This window comes from Adiantum capillus-veneris, chromosome 23, assembly GCF_014529385.1.
Source record: "Adiantum capillus-veneris isolate H3 chromosome 23, ASM1452938v2, whole genome shotgun sequence".
NCBI classification, from domain to species: Eukaryota; Viridiplantae; Streptophyta; class Polypodiopsida; order Polypodiales; family Pteridaceae; genus Adiantum; species Adiantum capillus-veneris.
Window position 1 is genome coordinate 4,376,330 of NC_140953.1, and position 16,186 is coordinate 4,392,515.

At 44.8% G+C, this 16,186-nt stretch overlaps 1 protein-coding gene across 2 annotated transcripts in view; it reads left to right on the forward strand.

Moving 5' to 3' along the window:
- The window catches only part of LOC147427347 (ARM repeat superfamily protein), a 41,298-nt gene extending 26,087 nt beyond the window's left edge, over positions 1–15,211 (forward strand). Inside the window, exons 2-7 of one of the 2 annotated variants that reach the window (XM_086497481.1) lie at positions 13,359–13,612; positions 13,750–13,900; positions 13,991–14,118; positions 14,207–14,365; positions 14,514–14,696; positions 14,780–15,211. In XM_086497481.1, coding sequence (XP_086353607.1) covers positions 13,595–13,612; positions 13,750–13,900; positions 13,991–14,118; positions 14,207–14,365; positions 14,514–14,696; positions 14,780–14,995 — 855 coding nt within the window. In that variant the 5' untranslated portion in view covers positions 13,359–13,594 and the 3' untranslated portion in view covers positions 14,996–15,211. The remainder of the gene's footprint in view (positions 1–13,358; positions 13,613–13,749; positions 13,901–13,990; positions 14,119–14,206; positions 14,366–14,513; positions 14,697–14,779) is intronic. The other variant, XM_086497480.1, reaches the window with a different exon arrangement.
- The last annotated feature ends 975 nt before the right edge of the window (positions 15,212–16,186 follow it).

A 16,186-nucleotide genomic window follows, 5' to 3' on the forward strand; every position in this document is an offset into this window, starting at 1 on the left:
TCCTGCTGTGCAAATCTGCTAACGCCAGGCTTGATCTGCTGTCTGCAAAACGTTGGGCTGTCCTTCATGAAAAATGCTAGGCTGGTCTTTGGTCTGTTGGCTGAAAAAGGCTAGGTTGCCTGCCGGGGAGTCTTGTTGAGAAGGTGCTCTGTTGGACACTCGGTCCTTGTTGCCTCTTCTGCCAGAAAGTGCTAGCGCTAGCTTTTTTATATATTAACTTGTAAAGTTTGCCCTACCCAGTTTCCCAACAAAGTCATTTAATAATAATAAGTGAAAAATGGCTAATATAGGGAAATTAGGTTTGTGTACTGTAAAAATGCTCCTGATGGGTACTGACTGTAATCTGATGATCATGCTGTGTGCAACCAAAGAATATGCATATGCATCTACTCTAAGTGCTTGGACATGCACGGTCTACGAACAGACTCACAAAAGTGCCAAAACCAAGGTTGCATCCGTATGTACATATGGATTCTATCCGTACTGTACTGTTCAGTATGCACGGATAGATTCCGTACACGTTTTTTTTTTTTTTTTTTGGTGGGGTTTTTTGGGTCTCCTGGTGGATCCCCCAATCCTATTTCAGCCAATTTCAGTCCTCATCATCATCTTCAGTCCTGTTTCAGTTGAGTGTGCGGTTTTTAGTGCTTACTAGTTATTAGAGTCGGGACTCCAGACTTCAGTCTTGGATTTATCATTTTCATGATTCATTATGTATTTATTTTGATGCTCTTAGTTTTATGTGACCATGATAGCAGACATCTAATACTATTTATTTGTAGACATTGGTCAATGGTTAGCTAATCTTAGCTTTGCCTTTTCATTGTTCAGTTAGAGTCGTGGACTCCATTTTTGGCATTTGTAACGGTGTACTGTTGATTTGCTAGTCTTTATTTGAAGTCTTGGTGAATACATAAGTAAATGTATGAAGTACTCTCAGTTTTAGGCTTTGTGGAAAAAAGGATGAATTTTTACGTACCTAAAAACTTAATCCATTCTGTACTACGTACCTTACGTACCGAATTTGTACTGAACACTACGTACCTAACTACCTTGGCCAGAACACTTCCTAAGCTAGGCTAACTGAACCCATGTCATGAAGTAGCTTGTCCACGTACACATAGGGTTAGATGTGCACGTGACATAGGCTCACAAAATTGCCGGTACTAATCCTCCTGGGATTCTAGACTGTCACGTGACACATCTAACCCCATGTGCACGTTGACAAGCTACTTCATGACAAGGGTTTAGTTCAGTTCAGTCAATCTAGAATAGGAAGTGATCTGGCACTTTTGTGAGTATGTTCGCAGACCGTGCATGTCCTGACACTTAGAATAGATGCGTATCCTCTGGTTGCACACAGCATGATCATCAGATTTCCATCAGGAGCATTTTTACAGTGCATAGACCCATTTCCCCTATTTTTGACATTTTTCACTTACTATTTTTAAGTGACTTTTGTTGGAAACTAGGTAGGGCAAATTTGACAAGCATATATAAAAGAAAACCTAGCGCTAGCACTTTTTGGCAGAAGAGGCAACAGGAACCTTGTGTTCATTAGGCACCTTCTCAGCAAGACCCCCTGGGCAGGAGACTTAGCGTTTTCAGCCAAGAACAGCCAGCGTTTTTCAACGTGCACATCAGCCCTAGCAGTTTGCATTTGCAGGACAACCCGGCAACAGCAGGACTAGCAGAAAACTAGCGTTTTTGCAGCAAGACTTAGAACCAGCCCTAGCGTTTTTGGATCAGCAAGGAAGACTAGCGTTTTGCAGATTTAGCGTGATGGAACCAAGATTAACATCAGCGTTTTCAGTTTTCAGCATTTAGACACAGCAGAACAAGTCCAGAACCTCGCAGATCTCACCTTCTCGCAGCAGATCCTTGCCGCACGGTCAGATCCAGCGTAGTGTGTGGATTCAGCCCGGAAAACGCAGATTTCAGCATCTGCGTTTTCAGTGCGTCGTCGTCGCATCGTCGCCATCTACATCGTCATCGACATAGAGTCAGAATTCAGCAGATAAAGATTTGCAGATTTCAGCCATTAACATTTTCAAATTTCAGCACAGTCTAGTCGTCGTCCTCTTCGTCGTCGACATCGTCGGCAAGTCTTGTGCAATCAATAGTAGACCGCTCTCGCCATAGAGTGGGGCCTTCGGAGGAGGGTTTGACAACATTCTGGTGTCGCATTCTTCTCTCTCTATCCCTCTCAGCACCTTCATTCACAGTGTTCATCACTTTGTTTGTGTCCATTGCACTCTCTCACTAAAGGAACGGAAGGCTCTCCCTTTCGTAAGTAAAAGGAACCCTTGAGCATAGTTTGGAGAACTCATCTTGAGCAAAGTTCAACATTCACTTCCGTTGCACCTTACATTGGTATCAGAGCTTTGGCAGTGTTCTGTATCACTCAAGGAAAGAACCACAAGAACTACATAATTTTTTTTTGCTTGTTGAGGTCGCACGAACCCAAGTTCACTTGGGCATGTTGATTCCTAATCGTGTTTTTGAAGAGTGACAAGAAACCCAAGAAAGAAGGGCTTGTCTAGCCTCCCCTTGTGCCTCTTCTCACTCATTGAGAGCGAACCGTGCACTTCGCGGCTGACCAATTGACATGAGGTGGGAAAAAGCAACCTTGGTGTGAGTGCAAGGCCGCCAAGGGGTGCGCCCGCGGAACAGAGCAGAACTCGGGTGAAGAGAAGATCCTTCTCTAACACAGATTGCAAGCGAAAGAAGAACCTCAAGAACTCAAGAACCTCAAGACCCCCAAGACCCCCAAGAACCCAAGAACCCAAGACCCACAAGAACCCAAGTTCCTCGTGCACTTAAGAACCCAAGACCACAAGCACCCACAAGAACCCAAGACTTCAGTGGATGGTCATCACTCGAAGGGGAATGGATACTTCGCTCGGAAATGATGAGCATGAGAGAGGCGAAGAAGAATTTTCCTCACCAAGAGGTTTTACAAACCTCTCCCTTCCCCATCCACGCAAAGGATTGCACTAACTCCTATGAAGGCTTTCGACATGATGATGATGGATAGGAAGTTAGAACGTGAAGCAAGAAGAGCAGAAAGAATGGTAGAATTTGATTGTTAATACGGAGAAAGAAAAGCAGAAACGGATCGCGAGAATAAAGCAAGAAAAGCCATGAACGACCGACACATGAAAGAGATGTTGCGACTCTTTTCTCAAGTGCAGGCATAGATGCAAGAGATTTTGGAAAAGGAGACTCTCAGTCTCTTCTTCTTCCAAGCATGACACACAAGATTTGCAGGATGATAAGCATGATGAATTGCATGATAATGATGAGCATGATGATTTGAATGATAATGATAAGCATGATGATTTGGATGACAATGACAAGCATGATGATTTGCATGATCAAGATGTGATTTCTCACGAGTATGATGATTTGAATGAAGATGATGTGATTGTTCACAAGGATGATGTGTTAGTTGATGCTTTTGCTAGTGAAGCTAACCTCATTGCAGATTCAATCAATCACGAAGAACCGATCTTGGCTCTCGAGTCGAGGTCCATAGAACCCCCACAGGAAGATTCGATCAAACACGAAGAACCGATCTTGGCTCTTGAGCTTAGATCCAAAGAACCCTTACAAGAAGTACTACGTGTTCGAATGATTCGTCAACACGCATTGTTCGAGTGTTTCATTCGTGATCGTTTTTTGTATTTTAGTCAACGTATTTATGTGATCCCTTTTCCTAGGCATGACATATTGTACGTTGAGCACGTTTCACCCATGAATGAGCACGGATGTATGCGGATTATTTATGAAAAGTTGAAAAGTATGCATTCAAGGAAGTCACATTCCATGTCTCTTCCTTGGCACGACACAGTTGTAGAAAGAGCACATGACAGTATGAGCACCAAGCATGGGCATTTCCGTTGTGAATTGCCACAGTTGATTGCTTTAGATCAAAAGAGAAAGATTCGATCTCATGGTTTGCGTGTGTGTGGTGAACGGTTTCGCACTCCGTCTCTTTGTTCATCTACATTGCATGCACAGTCTTTAGAAAAGACAAGATTTTTTCCAGTCACTTTATATGAAATAGGTATGTTCATGTTTTTGTGTTGGAAGTGGTTTTAGGAATTTTCAGCCATGGAGATTCTTGAAGAAGGAAGAAGGAAGAAGCATGACTCTAGACGAAGTTGAAGCATCGAAGGAGCCATAGAGGACTTTGTGTCGCTTTTCGCGCAGCCCAAAGAAGCAAGCTTTGCAGACCTTTATGAAGTTCAAGTATCGCATGACCCACACATCAGAGTGGGCCGGCGAAGAGTCCCTTCCAAGATTCCGGATATTATTGGCGATCTCTCTCGATGCCATATGGTTCGGTATCAGTACCTCAATTTGAAAAGGAGAGGATGTCGCGTGACACATTCAACCCTATGTGTCCATGGACAAGCTACAGCATGACTAGGGTTCAGTCAGTCAAGTTAGTCTAGGATAGGAAGTGATTTGACACATTTGTGAGTCTGTTCGCAGACCATTCAGTCACTTAGATTAGATGCATATCCTCCGGTTGCACACAGCATGATCATCAGCATTCCCATGAGAATCCATCAGAATATATCAGGAGAATTTTCTAGTGCATTAAACCTATTTTCCCTATTTTTGACATTTTTTACTTATTTATTAAGTGGCTTTTGTTGGGAACTAGGTAGGGCAATTTTGCTAAGAGAATATATAAGCAAACCAAAGCTAGCACTTTCTGGCAGAAGAGGCAGCAGGAGCATACACTCAACAGGCAACTTCTTAGCAGAACCCCCAAGAGGCCTAGCGTTTTTGCTCCACAGCATAACCTAGCGTTTTTACATCAAATCAGCCAGCGTTTTTGCACTTGCAGATTCATGGCGACAGTAGACAGCATATTAGCCCTAGCGTTAGCAGATTCCCCCACAACAGCAGATCAACCTAGTGTTAGCAGATTTCCACCACAGAACCCCAAATCAGCCTAGCGTTTTTGGATCAGCCAGAGATCTAGCGTTTTTGCAGATCTCCGCGACAGAAGCATTAGCTTTTTCAGTTATCAGTACTTAGACATCACACACAGATCTCACCTTCCCGTAGCAGATCCTCGCCGCACGGTCAGATTCCGCGAAGTTTGCAGTTTCAGCCCGGAAAACGCATCTGCGTTTTCAGCACGTCGTCGTCGCATCGTCGTCACTTTCATAGAGTCAGAATTCAGCAGATAAAGATTTACAGATTTCAACCCTTATTATTTTCCGATTTCAGCCCGTCTTGTCGTCGTCCTCATCGTCGTCGACAAGTCCAAGCATTGTAGAGATTTGTGCAATCATAAGTAGACCGCTCTCGCCATAGAGAGTGGGGCCTTCGGAGGAGGGTTTGACAACATTCTGGTGCCGTATTCTTCTCTCTCTCTCTCTCTCTCTTAGTCTCAACACCTTCATTCACAGTGTCCATTCACTTTGTTTGTGTCCACTGTACTCTCTCACTAAAGGAACGGAAGGCTCTCCCTTCCGTAAGTAAAAGGAACCTTGAGTACAGTTCGGATGTGCAGGTTGACAAGCTACTTCATGACAAGGGTTCAGTTCAGTTTAGTCAATCTAGAATAGGAAGTGATCTGGCACTTTTGTGAGTCTGTTCGCAGACCGTGCATGTCCAGACACTTAGAATAGATGCATATCCTCTGGGTGCACACAACATGATCATCAGATTTCCATCAGGAGCATTTTTACAGTGCATAGACCTATTTTCCCTATTTTTGACATTTTTCACTTATTATTTTTAAGTGACTTTTGTTGGGAACTAGGTAGGGAAAATTTGACAAGCATATATAAAAGAAAACCTAGCGCTAGCACTCTCTGGCGGAAGAGGCAGTAGGAACCTTGTGCTCATCAGGCACCTTCTCAGCAAGACCCCCTCAACAGGGGACTTAGCGTTTTCAGCCAAGAACAGCCAACGTTGTTCAGTAGTGCAAATCAGCCCTAGGATTTTGCATTTGCAGGACAATGCGGCAACAACAGGACCAATAGAAACACTAGCGTTTTTGTAGCAAGACTCAGAACCGGCCCTAGCGTTTTTGGATCAGCAAGGAAGACTAGCGTTTTGTAGATTTAGTGTGACGGAACCAAGATTAGCATCAGCGTTTTCAGTTTTCAGCATTTAGACACAGAAGAACAAGTCATGAACCTTGCAGATCTCACCTTCCTGCAGAGCAGATCCTCGCCGCACGGTCAAATCCAGCGTAGTTTGCAGATTCAGCCCGGAAAACGCAGATTTCAGCATCTGCGTTTTCAGGGTGTCGTCGTCGCATTGTCGCCATCGACATAGAGTCAAAATTCAGCAGATAAAGATTTGCAGATTTCAGCCATTAGCATATTCAGATTTCAGCCCGGTCTCGTCGTCTTCCTCACCGTCTTCAAGTCCAAAGCATTGTAGAGATTTGTGCAATCAATAGTAGACCGCTCTTGCCATAGAGAGTGGGGTCTTCAGAGGAGGGTTTGACAACATTCTGGTGTCGTATTCTTCTCTCTCTATCTCTCAGTCTCAGCACCTTCATTCACAGTGCTCATTGCACTCTCTCACTAAAGGAACGGAAGGCTCTCCCTTCCGTAAGTAAAAGGAACCCTTGAGCACAGTTCGGAGCACTCATCTTGAGCAAAGTTCAACATTCACTTCCGTTGCACCTTACATAGACACTCCTATCTAGAGATATGTATAGAACTGGCTTTGGAAAGCTCCAAATAACTCCTCAAAGATAAAGGCTCCTCTTAGGGCTTCGACTAGATTGCCGTATGATGGAAGCTCTAGATGAATACTCGTCTCTGCAGTAGATGTGGTTGCCAACGTAGGCTTGCAATGCTTGCGAATCCTCGTGGTGGTTGCCTCGGATTGGAATCCTTTGGCTCCGGATTGATGGCTACCGATCGCTTAGAAGATGCAATTGGTATGGATCTGATGTGTTGCCAAAGATGTGTATAGATCAATGATGGGAATGATGGAATTTTCCAAGCAGATGGGAGAGATGGTTGTTCAAACAATGCCGAGACTCTAAAGCTAATAGGGCTGATGTGGATGGTGTGTTTCTTTGTTGTCATAGGCTGCTAACAAATCCTGATACTCGCAATCAACATCTTCATGTTTCCAACGCATGTCTCTAATGATGTGATCTGTCATGTCGAAGAAGTTATGATTGCAAATATCCATACTAGGATTTCTTATGTCGAGGTGGTTGAGTGCGCAGACCAAGTCAACTACCCTCTTGTGTTAGATTCACACCACTTTGTTGCTTCACACACAGGTCTAAGGCATACATGTACGGCTAGTGTGCCTTCGGGCTGGCGACCCATGCTTTGCATATGCATATAATATGCATATAGGTTGCATTGTCCGACCGTCGACTTTTGGGCTGGTCGCCTTCATGTCTAGGCGCCCTATATTCATTTTGATGCTGGGTCGTGGGGTTTTTTCTCTGCATTGCCCTACCTCCCCTTGGGCACCTATATATGGGGCCAGGGCAGAGTTACCAAGGAACGCCCCCTTGTGGGCTGGGAACGCCGGAACGGCGTTCCGGAGGGTTTTCACGGCCCGGAACGGCCAGATGTTCCGGACAGGGATTTGGTACCGGAACGGCCAGCCCAGAACGGCTCGGAACTGTCCGGAATGGCCCGAAACGGCTGGGAATGACAGATTTTCAGATTTATGAGCTTTATCTTGTGAGGCTCCCCCTTATTAAATGCCCTTCCACCCCCTTACCTTCACAGTGCACACAAGCTTTCAAGAGTCAAAGCTCAAGCTCTACCCTCTCGAGTCTCGAGTCTTGACTCTCAAGCTCTAGCCTCGTTAGTCTAGACTCTAGACTCTAGAGTCGACAAGGCTCTCTCCCTCTCCCCCTCTCTCTCAAGCTCTCTCGAGTCTCCCTCTCTCTCAACTCTTAAGCTCTCTCTCTCTCTCTCTCTCTCTCTCTCTCTCTCTCTCTCTCTCTCTCCGCATCTCTCCCCCCTCAAGCTCTCAAGTCTGTACGACACACGTTGGCCATAGTAAGGTTAAATGGTCTTCAAATCAAGTTTTTTGTGAGTATTGGAGTCAAAGGACTCCGACACTAATATTCAATCACGTAGAGCTTAAAATTGCATTATTTGGGTGTTTTTATGTTAGGTGCAGCGGAATGAATGTTTGAACTTTGCTCAAGATGAGTGCTCCGAACTGTGCTCAAGGTTCCTTTTGTTCTTATGGAAGGTAGAGCCTTCCGTTCTTAATGAGAGAGTGCTATGATCACAAACAAAGTGAATGGACACTGTGCGTGCAAGTGTATGAGACTGAGAGATAGAGAGAGAAGAGAGATACGACACCAGAGACGTTGTAAAACCCTCCTCCAAAGGCCCCACTCTCGTCGGCGAGAGTGGTCTACTTATGATTGCACAATCTGGTACAAACGGTATGCATGAGACTGATGCAAGTCTAGGCTATGTCGGCGATGACGACGGTGATGACGAGACCGACCTAAGGGCTGAAAGCTGCAATCTTCCTACTGCCGTCCAAAAACGCTGTGGGCTGAAATCTGCGACTAGTCCAAAAACGCTGATTTTGGGGGCTGATTCTGTAGGTCTTTGTCGCTGAAAATCTGCAGGTTTAGGGCTGAAAACTGATGGTCTTTCCGGGCTGAATCTGCTACTCTTTAGGGGCTGTTCTTGCAGGTACTTCAATGCTGAAAACGCCTGCTGGATACTGCCAAAAACGCTAGGTAATGAAGCTCTCAAAAACGCTAGGTCAAGGCTCTACAAAAGGCCATCTGCTGGGGGTTCTGGCGATGATGCTGAGTGAGAACGCTAGGTCATGGATTCCCAAAAACGCTAGGCATGCCGAGGTAAAAAACGCTAGGCAAGGGCTGTTGCGATGAAGACTTGCTTGCGGTTGCTATCTGTTGCAAAAACGCTAACTGAAGGGATGTGTGGCGATGATGCAAATGGAAAACGCTAGGCTTGGCTGGTCTTTGCTTCTGGCGATGATCTCCTTACTGAGAAAACGCTAGGACCGATTCTTCTTGCTTGGAGGAAATCCACCAAGGGGTCTTGTTGGAGAAGTTGCCTGCTGAGCTTGGCTCTTGTTGCCTCTTTGCCATTTAGTGCTAGTTTAGGTTTGCTTATATACAAACTTGCTCAATTTGCCCTACCTACTTTCCAACAAAAGTCACTTAAAAATAATAAGTGAAAAATGTCAAAAATAGGAAAAATAGGCTAAAATCACTGGAAAATTTCCTTGAAGGATTCTGATGGGAATGCTTATGATCATGTTGTGCGCAACCAGAGGATATGTATCTACACTAAGTGACTGGGTATGCACGGTCTACGAATAGACTCACAAAAGTGCCAGATCACTTCTAAATCTAGACTGACTGGACTGATTGAACCCTGATCATGCTGTAGCTTGTCCACGGACACATAGGGTTGGATGTGTCACGTGACATTTTATGCCTCCCGTTCCGGATCCCTCACCGTTCCCCCTTTCCGCGGGGGATCCCGTCGCCGTTCCCGTTCCGTGTTCCGGGTAACTATGGGCCAGGGGGTACCCACTTCTTAGTCAGTCATAGACTCACATCATCTGATGTATTGAGGGTCTCTTGCTTTGGTAGTCAGTTGGGGGCTGATCGCCCCCTTTCCCCATCTCTGGCGTTTTGTGTCTCTCTCTCTCTCTCTCTCTCTCTCTCTCACGCTTCTGCACACGTGCACTCTGACATGATATCATAGCTTCAAGCTTTCCATGGTCTGGGACTGGGCGCATCACCTTCTGCAAATCTGTCAACGTTACACCAAGAGGGGGGCGCCATCAGTTGGAGGATATCCATCGCGAAGACCTCATCCTTCCCCTTGCGTTATTGTTGGAGAACACCAGATCTCTACCCTCCCCCATCAGTGCTAGCAGTAGGAGGGCTTTTCATCACCGGAATTGCCTCCTGCCACCCCCGTTTTGGGCAGCCAGCACTTGCGTTTTTGGGAACATCTGCGTTTTCAGCCAGCAACCCGCGTTTTGGGCAGCCAGCAACTTGGCCACACCCTCTACGGATCTTGCCTACCCCACCCGGCCTTGCATCCGGTGCATGGCCGTCGTGATTCCTCTTCATTTGCTACAGACTTCAGCCATTATACACCTGCCGTTTTTTCTCTGTTTTCAGCCCACCAAAGGGCTGTGACTTTGATTCCCCACCTTGCCTACACCCTTTGCACCGCTCCGGACCATGTTAGGAGCGTACGAGCATGCTGAAAATAGCTGGACAGCAGCGTTTTTATCGCCTCGCAGTTGTGCTTTTGGGTGGACAGAAGCCACATGGCTTGCGTTTTTTACAGAGGATGAAGTTACCTCCTGCCAGGACACCATCTGGTGGTGGTCCATGCGGTCTCTCATTGACTACTGCAGTACACGGTACACGGTATCTTCGACATCGTCTGGATCATCTACGGGTGCATGATCCTTGGGAGATCCATTCATTCCAGCCATCATTCGGCGGTTGCACACTCCAGAGGGGGTGGTGAGTTGTGGTTTGCTATGGACACACCTATGCACTCCTCAGAGGAGTTCACACGAGATATGGCCATGCTCATGGCATATGGGATTCGACATTCCCAGAGAGGACACCACCATCTTGGGTGAACAAAGTCACCCAGAGCTTGGCTTGGATGGTAGTGCAGTTGCTCTTCTACACTCGTGATCATTTGGATTGCTACCTTCAGAGTTGCTTACACTCACCCTCGGTAACCTTACAACAGACTTATCCCTTGACCTGGGGAGTAGGTCAATCCCAACTCATTAACATTGAGAGCCACATGGAGATGCGGTTTGGTGGCGTTCTTGGTAGGATTCTGTTTTGGTTGACAACGGAGGATTGGAGGCAGGAGTTATAGACAAGACGGCGCATAGAGATTGGGTTGGTCTTTCCTCTTCTCAGAGGATCTTCACAGCGCAGACTGCTCAGTTTGGCTTCCTTGCTTCTACAGGATGATTATGGTGCAGACAGCTTGGTCTGACCACACCTCTTCTTAGAGGCCCTTCACAATGCAAATTTTGGATTATACTACCTACTGACAGGACACCATCCGGTGGTGGTCCGTGTGGTCTACCGATGACTGCTGCAGCTTATGGTAGCTTCTACAGTGCAGACTGTTTAGTGTGGCTTTCCGATTCGGAGGACGTTTATGGCACAAATTGCGACCTCTGGCCTCCCTAGGTTTTACACAGCACCTGGCCACATTGGGTTGCATGTTCTTGCATTGACAGGCTTCCGGTCATTCTCATGACGGTTCATGGGCTTCCCATTTTTTCCAAACGGTTTGACTACAAACACCATAGATCCTATCGGGTAGGAATAACAAGTGTCACTAATCCTCCCTCTCGGTAAATGTACAAGTCGGGGTCAGCAGAAGATCGTCGAAAGGAGTGTCGTAGGAAGAATGAATCAATTTTTTGGTACCACGCTTGAGGGGATTGCTTTAGGCCATAGAGAGCCTTGAGCAACCTACAAACCATGTCTGCGAAGTTTGGATTCTCGAACCCTGGAGGTTGCTCCACATACACCTCCTCCTCTAGCGTATGAAAAACCGGCCACCGGAAAATGGTAGCGAGGGCAAAACAATCTGAATGGTTGCCATCCTTGCGGTCGGTGCAAAGGTCTCCTCATGTAAGGTGCAGCGGAAGTGAATGTTGAACTTTGCTCAAGATGAGTGCTCCGAACTGTGCTCAAGGTTCCTTTTACTTACGGAAGGGAGAGCCTTCTGTTCCTTTAGTGAGAGAGTGCAAATGATCCCAAACAAAGTGGCAAACACTGTGAATGAAAGTGCTGAGACTGAGAGATAGAGAGAAGAATACGACACCAGAATGTTGTCAAACCCTCCTCGGAAGGCCCCACTCTCTATGGCGAGAGCGGTCTACTATTGATTCCTCAAATCTCTACAATGCTTGGACTTGGTGACGATGTCGACGACAACGTGACAGGCTGAAATCTGAAAACGCTAATGGCTAAAATCTGCAAATCTTTATCTGCTGAATTCTGACTCTATATCGGTGACGATGTCAATGGCGACGATGCGACGACGACGCGCTGAAAACGTAGATGTTGAAATCTGTGTTTTCCGGGCTGAAACTGCAAATTTTGGTGGATTTGATCGTGCGGCGAGGATTTGTTGCGGAAAGGTGAGATCTACGAGGTTTAGGACTTCTACTGCTGTGTCTGAGTGCTGAAAACTGAAAACGCTGATGCTTCTGGGGTTTCTGTCGCAATTAATCTACAAAATGCTAGGAGTCTTGCTGATCCAAAAACGCTAGGGCTGATCTGCAATCTGATGCCAAAACACTAGGTATTCTGCTTGATCCTGCTATCGCCAAACTGCTGCAATGCAAAACACTGGATGATCTGCAAGCAATGAAAAACGCTGGCTGTCTTGATCTTTGGTCCTTGGCTGAAAACGCTAGGTTTTGTTTCCGGGAAAGGTCTTTCTGAGAAGGTGCCTGTTGAACAAAGTGTTCCTGCTGCCTCTTCTGCTAGAAAGTGCTAGCGCTAGGGTTTCTTATATACTTGCATGGCTAAATTCCCCTACTCAGTTTCCCAACAAAAAGTCACTTAAAATAATAAGTGAAAATTGGCTAAAATAGGGAAAATAGGTCTATGCACTGTAAAAATGCTCCTGATGGGTTCTGATGGAAATCTGACGATCATGCTGTATGCAACCAGAGGATATGCATCTAATCGAAGTGTCTGGACATGCACGGTCTGCGAATAGACTCACAAAAGTGTCAGATCACTTCCTAATCTAGGTTGACTGAACTGAACTGAACCCATGTCATGGAGTAGCTTGTCCACGTACACATAGGGTTAGATGTGCACGTGACACCTCGTAGTCTATACCGGGTTTCTGAGAAAAGACTTTGGCAACTAGTCTTGCCTTGTGCTTGTCCAAAGAACCATCAGATTTATACTTGGTCTTGTAGACCCATTTGACACCAATCACTTCACGCTTTGCTGGCCGCAGAACCAACACCCAAGTGTTGTTCTTCTTGATGGAATCAAGTTCTCTCTGCATAGCCAACTTCAACTTTGGTTGTGAAAGTGCCTCCTCAACTGTAAGAGGATCTCTGCCCTTGATCACTGTAGACATCAAAGCATAGTTAACCTAAAGTAAAGGGTCATCCACCTCAGCAAGTTGAAGTTGCTGAGATCGTCGTGAAGTACCCGGCTTCACGCCGATTGGGTGGAAAATCTGAAGCTGCTAAATCTCGCAAAGTCTCCAATAGCCACTTTGGTAACTTGTCGGTCATGCTGCCTGAGGGAGGAGCTACTGTTATATCAGGCTCTAAGTTGGCATTATGATGAGAACCACTGTCATCTGCAGGTGCATGCTCCTCTGAAGCCTAAGGGACAGGGGTAGAAGAAGAGAGCTCGTCAAGAGGCAAATCAAAATCCGGGTCTCCAAGTGTCGGCAAGTCGGGGGTCCTTGTGGAAGACTTGGGAGCGGAAGCCCCCCTCGAAGGTTGTGGATTTTCTATTTGTTACAATTGCCGATGCTTGGTAGAGCACTCTTGCAACTCAAGGAAGCTTTCCAATGTCCTCAAGCAAGAGGTTCAAGCAATGACATGTACATCTAGGGTATAATTATTGTCAGCCACTTCTGCTCAATGAATTTCCCAGCATGAACACAAATGTATTCGTAGCTGTCATTCAAATGACATTTGCTGTTAGCGGTGACTTGTGAGGTTTTGAGTTATATGTTGGTTGGTTATCAGGAAATTATGGAGTCATTGCGGATGCCTTCAGATACAGATTTGATGAAGGCAGCCATTGCAGACCTACAGAATGGGACTTCATCGTTGGAAGATAAACGACGCGCATTACAAGAGCTACTGGAGCTTGTGGAGCCTATTTTCAACTCGGATGGTATTCAAGCATGAAAGCTTTTCAGTGCAATTTCTAATGGTCTGTTATCTAAATAATCTGTACTCATCTTCTTAAAGTTGGCAAATACAGATTTTCACAAGCTCGGTGGTCTTGTGGTAGTTGTGAATGAACTTGATAGAATGGAACAGGATTTAAGAATCTTGGCTGCATGGGTTTTGGGAAAAGCCAGTCAAAACAATGAAGTCGTTCAAAATCAGGTACTTTGTTGTAGATATGATAATTTTATGTGAGAGGATGGTGCTCTTTGGTTGTGCTGATACTGACTTTGATTTCAAACTTCTGAAGCTGCTGGAGCTCGGTGTCATTCCCACATTAATGGCGATGACTAGGTCAAATTCAACAGAAGAGGCTGTGAAAGCTCTTTATGCCTTGTCTGCTGTCATTCGAAACCATCCATTGGGTCAAGAGCAATTCTATTCAATTGAAGGAGCTTCATTACTAGAGGTGTTGTTGACAACAAATCTAGCCAAACCTTATTACATGCTACACATAAGTTCGCGTGCAATTGACACCTGCATAGCTTGAGCAATTTTATTTTCTGCTTTTTAAAATTTTTTGCGCTGGTGTAAGAAGGTGCTGTTGTTGTGACCAGGACTTGATGAGAGATAAAAGCTCTGACATGCGTCTGCGCAGGAAGGCATTGTTTCTTGTTGCAGATCTGGCTGAGCAGCAAAAGCAATCAGGTGGAGTACTCGCTGAACACGAGCCTAGTAAAAGTTATCTCATGGCTGTGGTAAGGCTTGTGGAAGCAGAGGACCTTGACATCCAAGAAAAGGTTTGTATAAGGATAGGTCAATTTTGAGAAATGATTTTTCTGAATTCATTTATTTATAATTCTTGTTGTTGACAAATATGCAGGCCTTGATGGCTATTCACAGCTTGGGTGGTTCGAGTGAACATGTGCGCAACTTGCTTAAACATGAATGCAAGGTTGAATCTGCTTTACGTAAACTGCAGCTTCGGCTGGATGTTTTGCGCCAGTCAGAAAATCTCTCAGATTTTACCGAGGACTTGGAATTGCTGTGTCAGAAAGTGAGGTCCATCTTTTCTGATGAAGAAACATCTAGCGAGTAGAATCACTTGTAAACAAAAATCTTTCATGGCGAAGGTGTAAGGGTTACCGATTGTCTCCACTATACGAATTCTGGAAGGGAAAATTTAACGAGTGTACAGAGTCAAAAGTAGCAGGTTTTTCTGCTGATTAAACTGGTTCAGTTTCACCTGCCATTGTACATGTCGTCGCTGTACATAATTGAGTTTTGCAAGGGTTAACAATGTGTCTATTCTTTTTCTGAGTTTTAACCACACTAACATCAGCTGTCCCAGATGCTTTTGAAGGATTAACATTGTTGGTTTGGAAACAGTGAATACTTGCTCATCTCCGACATTGTTGAGCATAAGATGCATTAGTTGAACTACTAGTGCACCTTTTTCATGCTTGGTCTATCACACCCTCGGTGTCTGGCCCATTGTGTCTTGCCTCTTGTGTGTTTGTTATTTTCAGTCTAATTGTGGTGGTGTTTGTTTTTAACACCTTGTCATGCACCTCATAGCATCCGCAAACCCAATTCATAATCAGCAAACCAATCGGCAGCATACCTGTCTCTATGCCTTTGCCCTACCGTTGCTAGCACGACTGTTTTTGGCTTTAATGCCTTGTCAGTGCCCATTGAGACAATTGATTTGGCGCCCCGGGGCGGGGAGGGGGCTCGTCAGTATATGAAATACTTGGTCGGTAACGCAACCGTGAAGAGTATTACATATACAAATGTATGAACCGTCTGTAATTGTTGTTTTTTAATGTTTCTTGTGAAAATATATACTATTTAATCATATTCAAAAGAAAGTTTTATTCATCAATCATCGTTGCTATTTTAAATGTTACATTTACGAAAGTCACAAAAATTATAACATATATGATGTAACTTTTATGCAGCCTCAATAGTGTCTACACTAATGGATAACATCCTTGTAAAACTAAATGTTATATTTTCAGCCTCAATAGTGTCTACACTAATGGATAACATCCTTGTAAAACTAAATGTTATATTTTCGCTAAAATTCACACTGTTATTTCTCTATGTCTACAAATACCTAATATACTTTCAATTTAATATGGTATATGCATACATTTTGCATGTAAGACATGCTATTTAATTTTTTAAAATGTAAGATGTTCTATTCCATTTATGAGTGTTCAAATCGTATTAGATTTTCAATGTTTTTTCACGGAATTATACACTATTAATATTTTAAAATGAACTA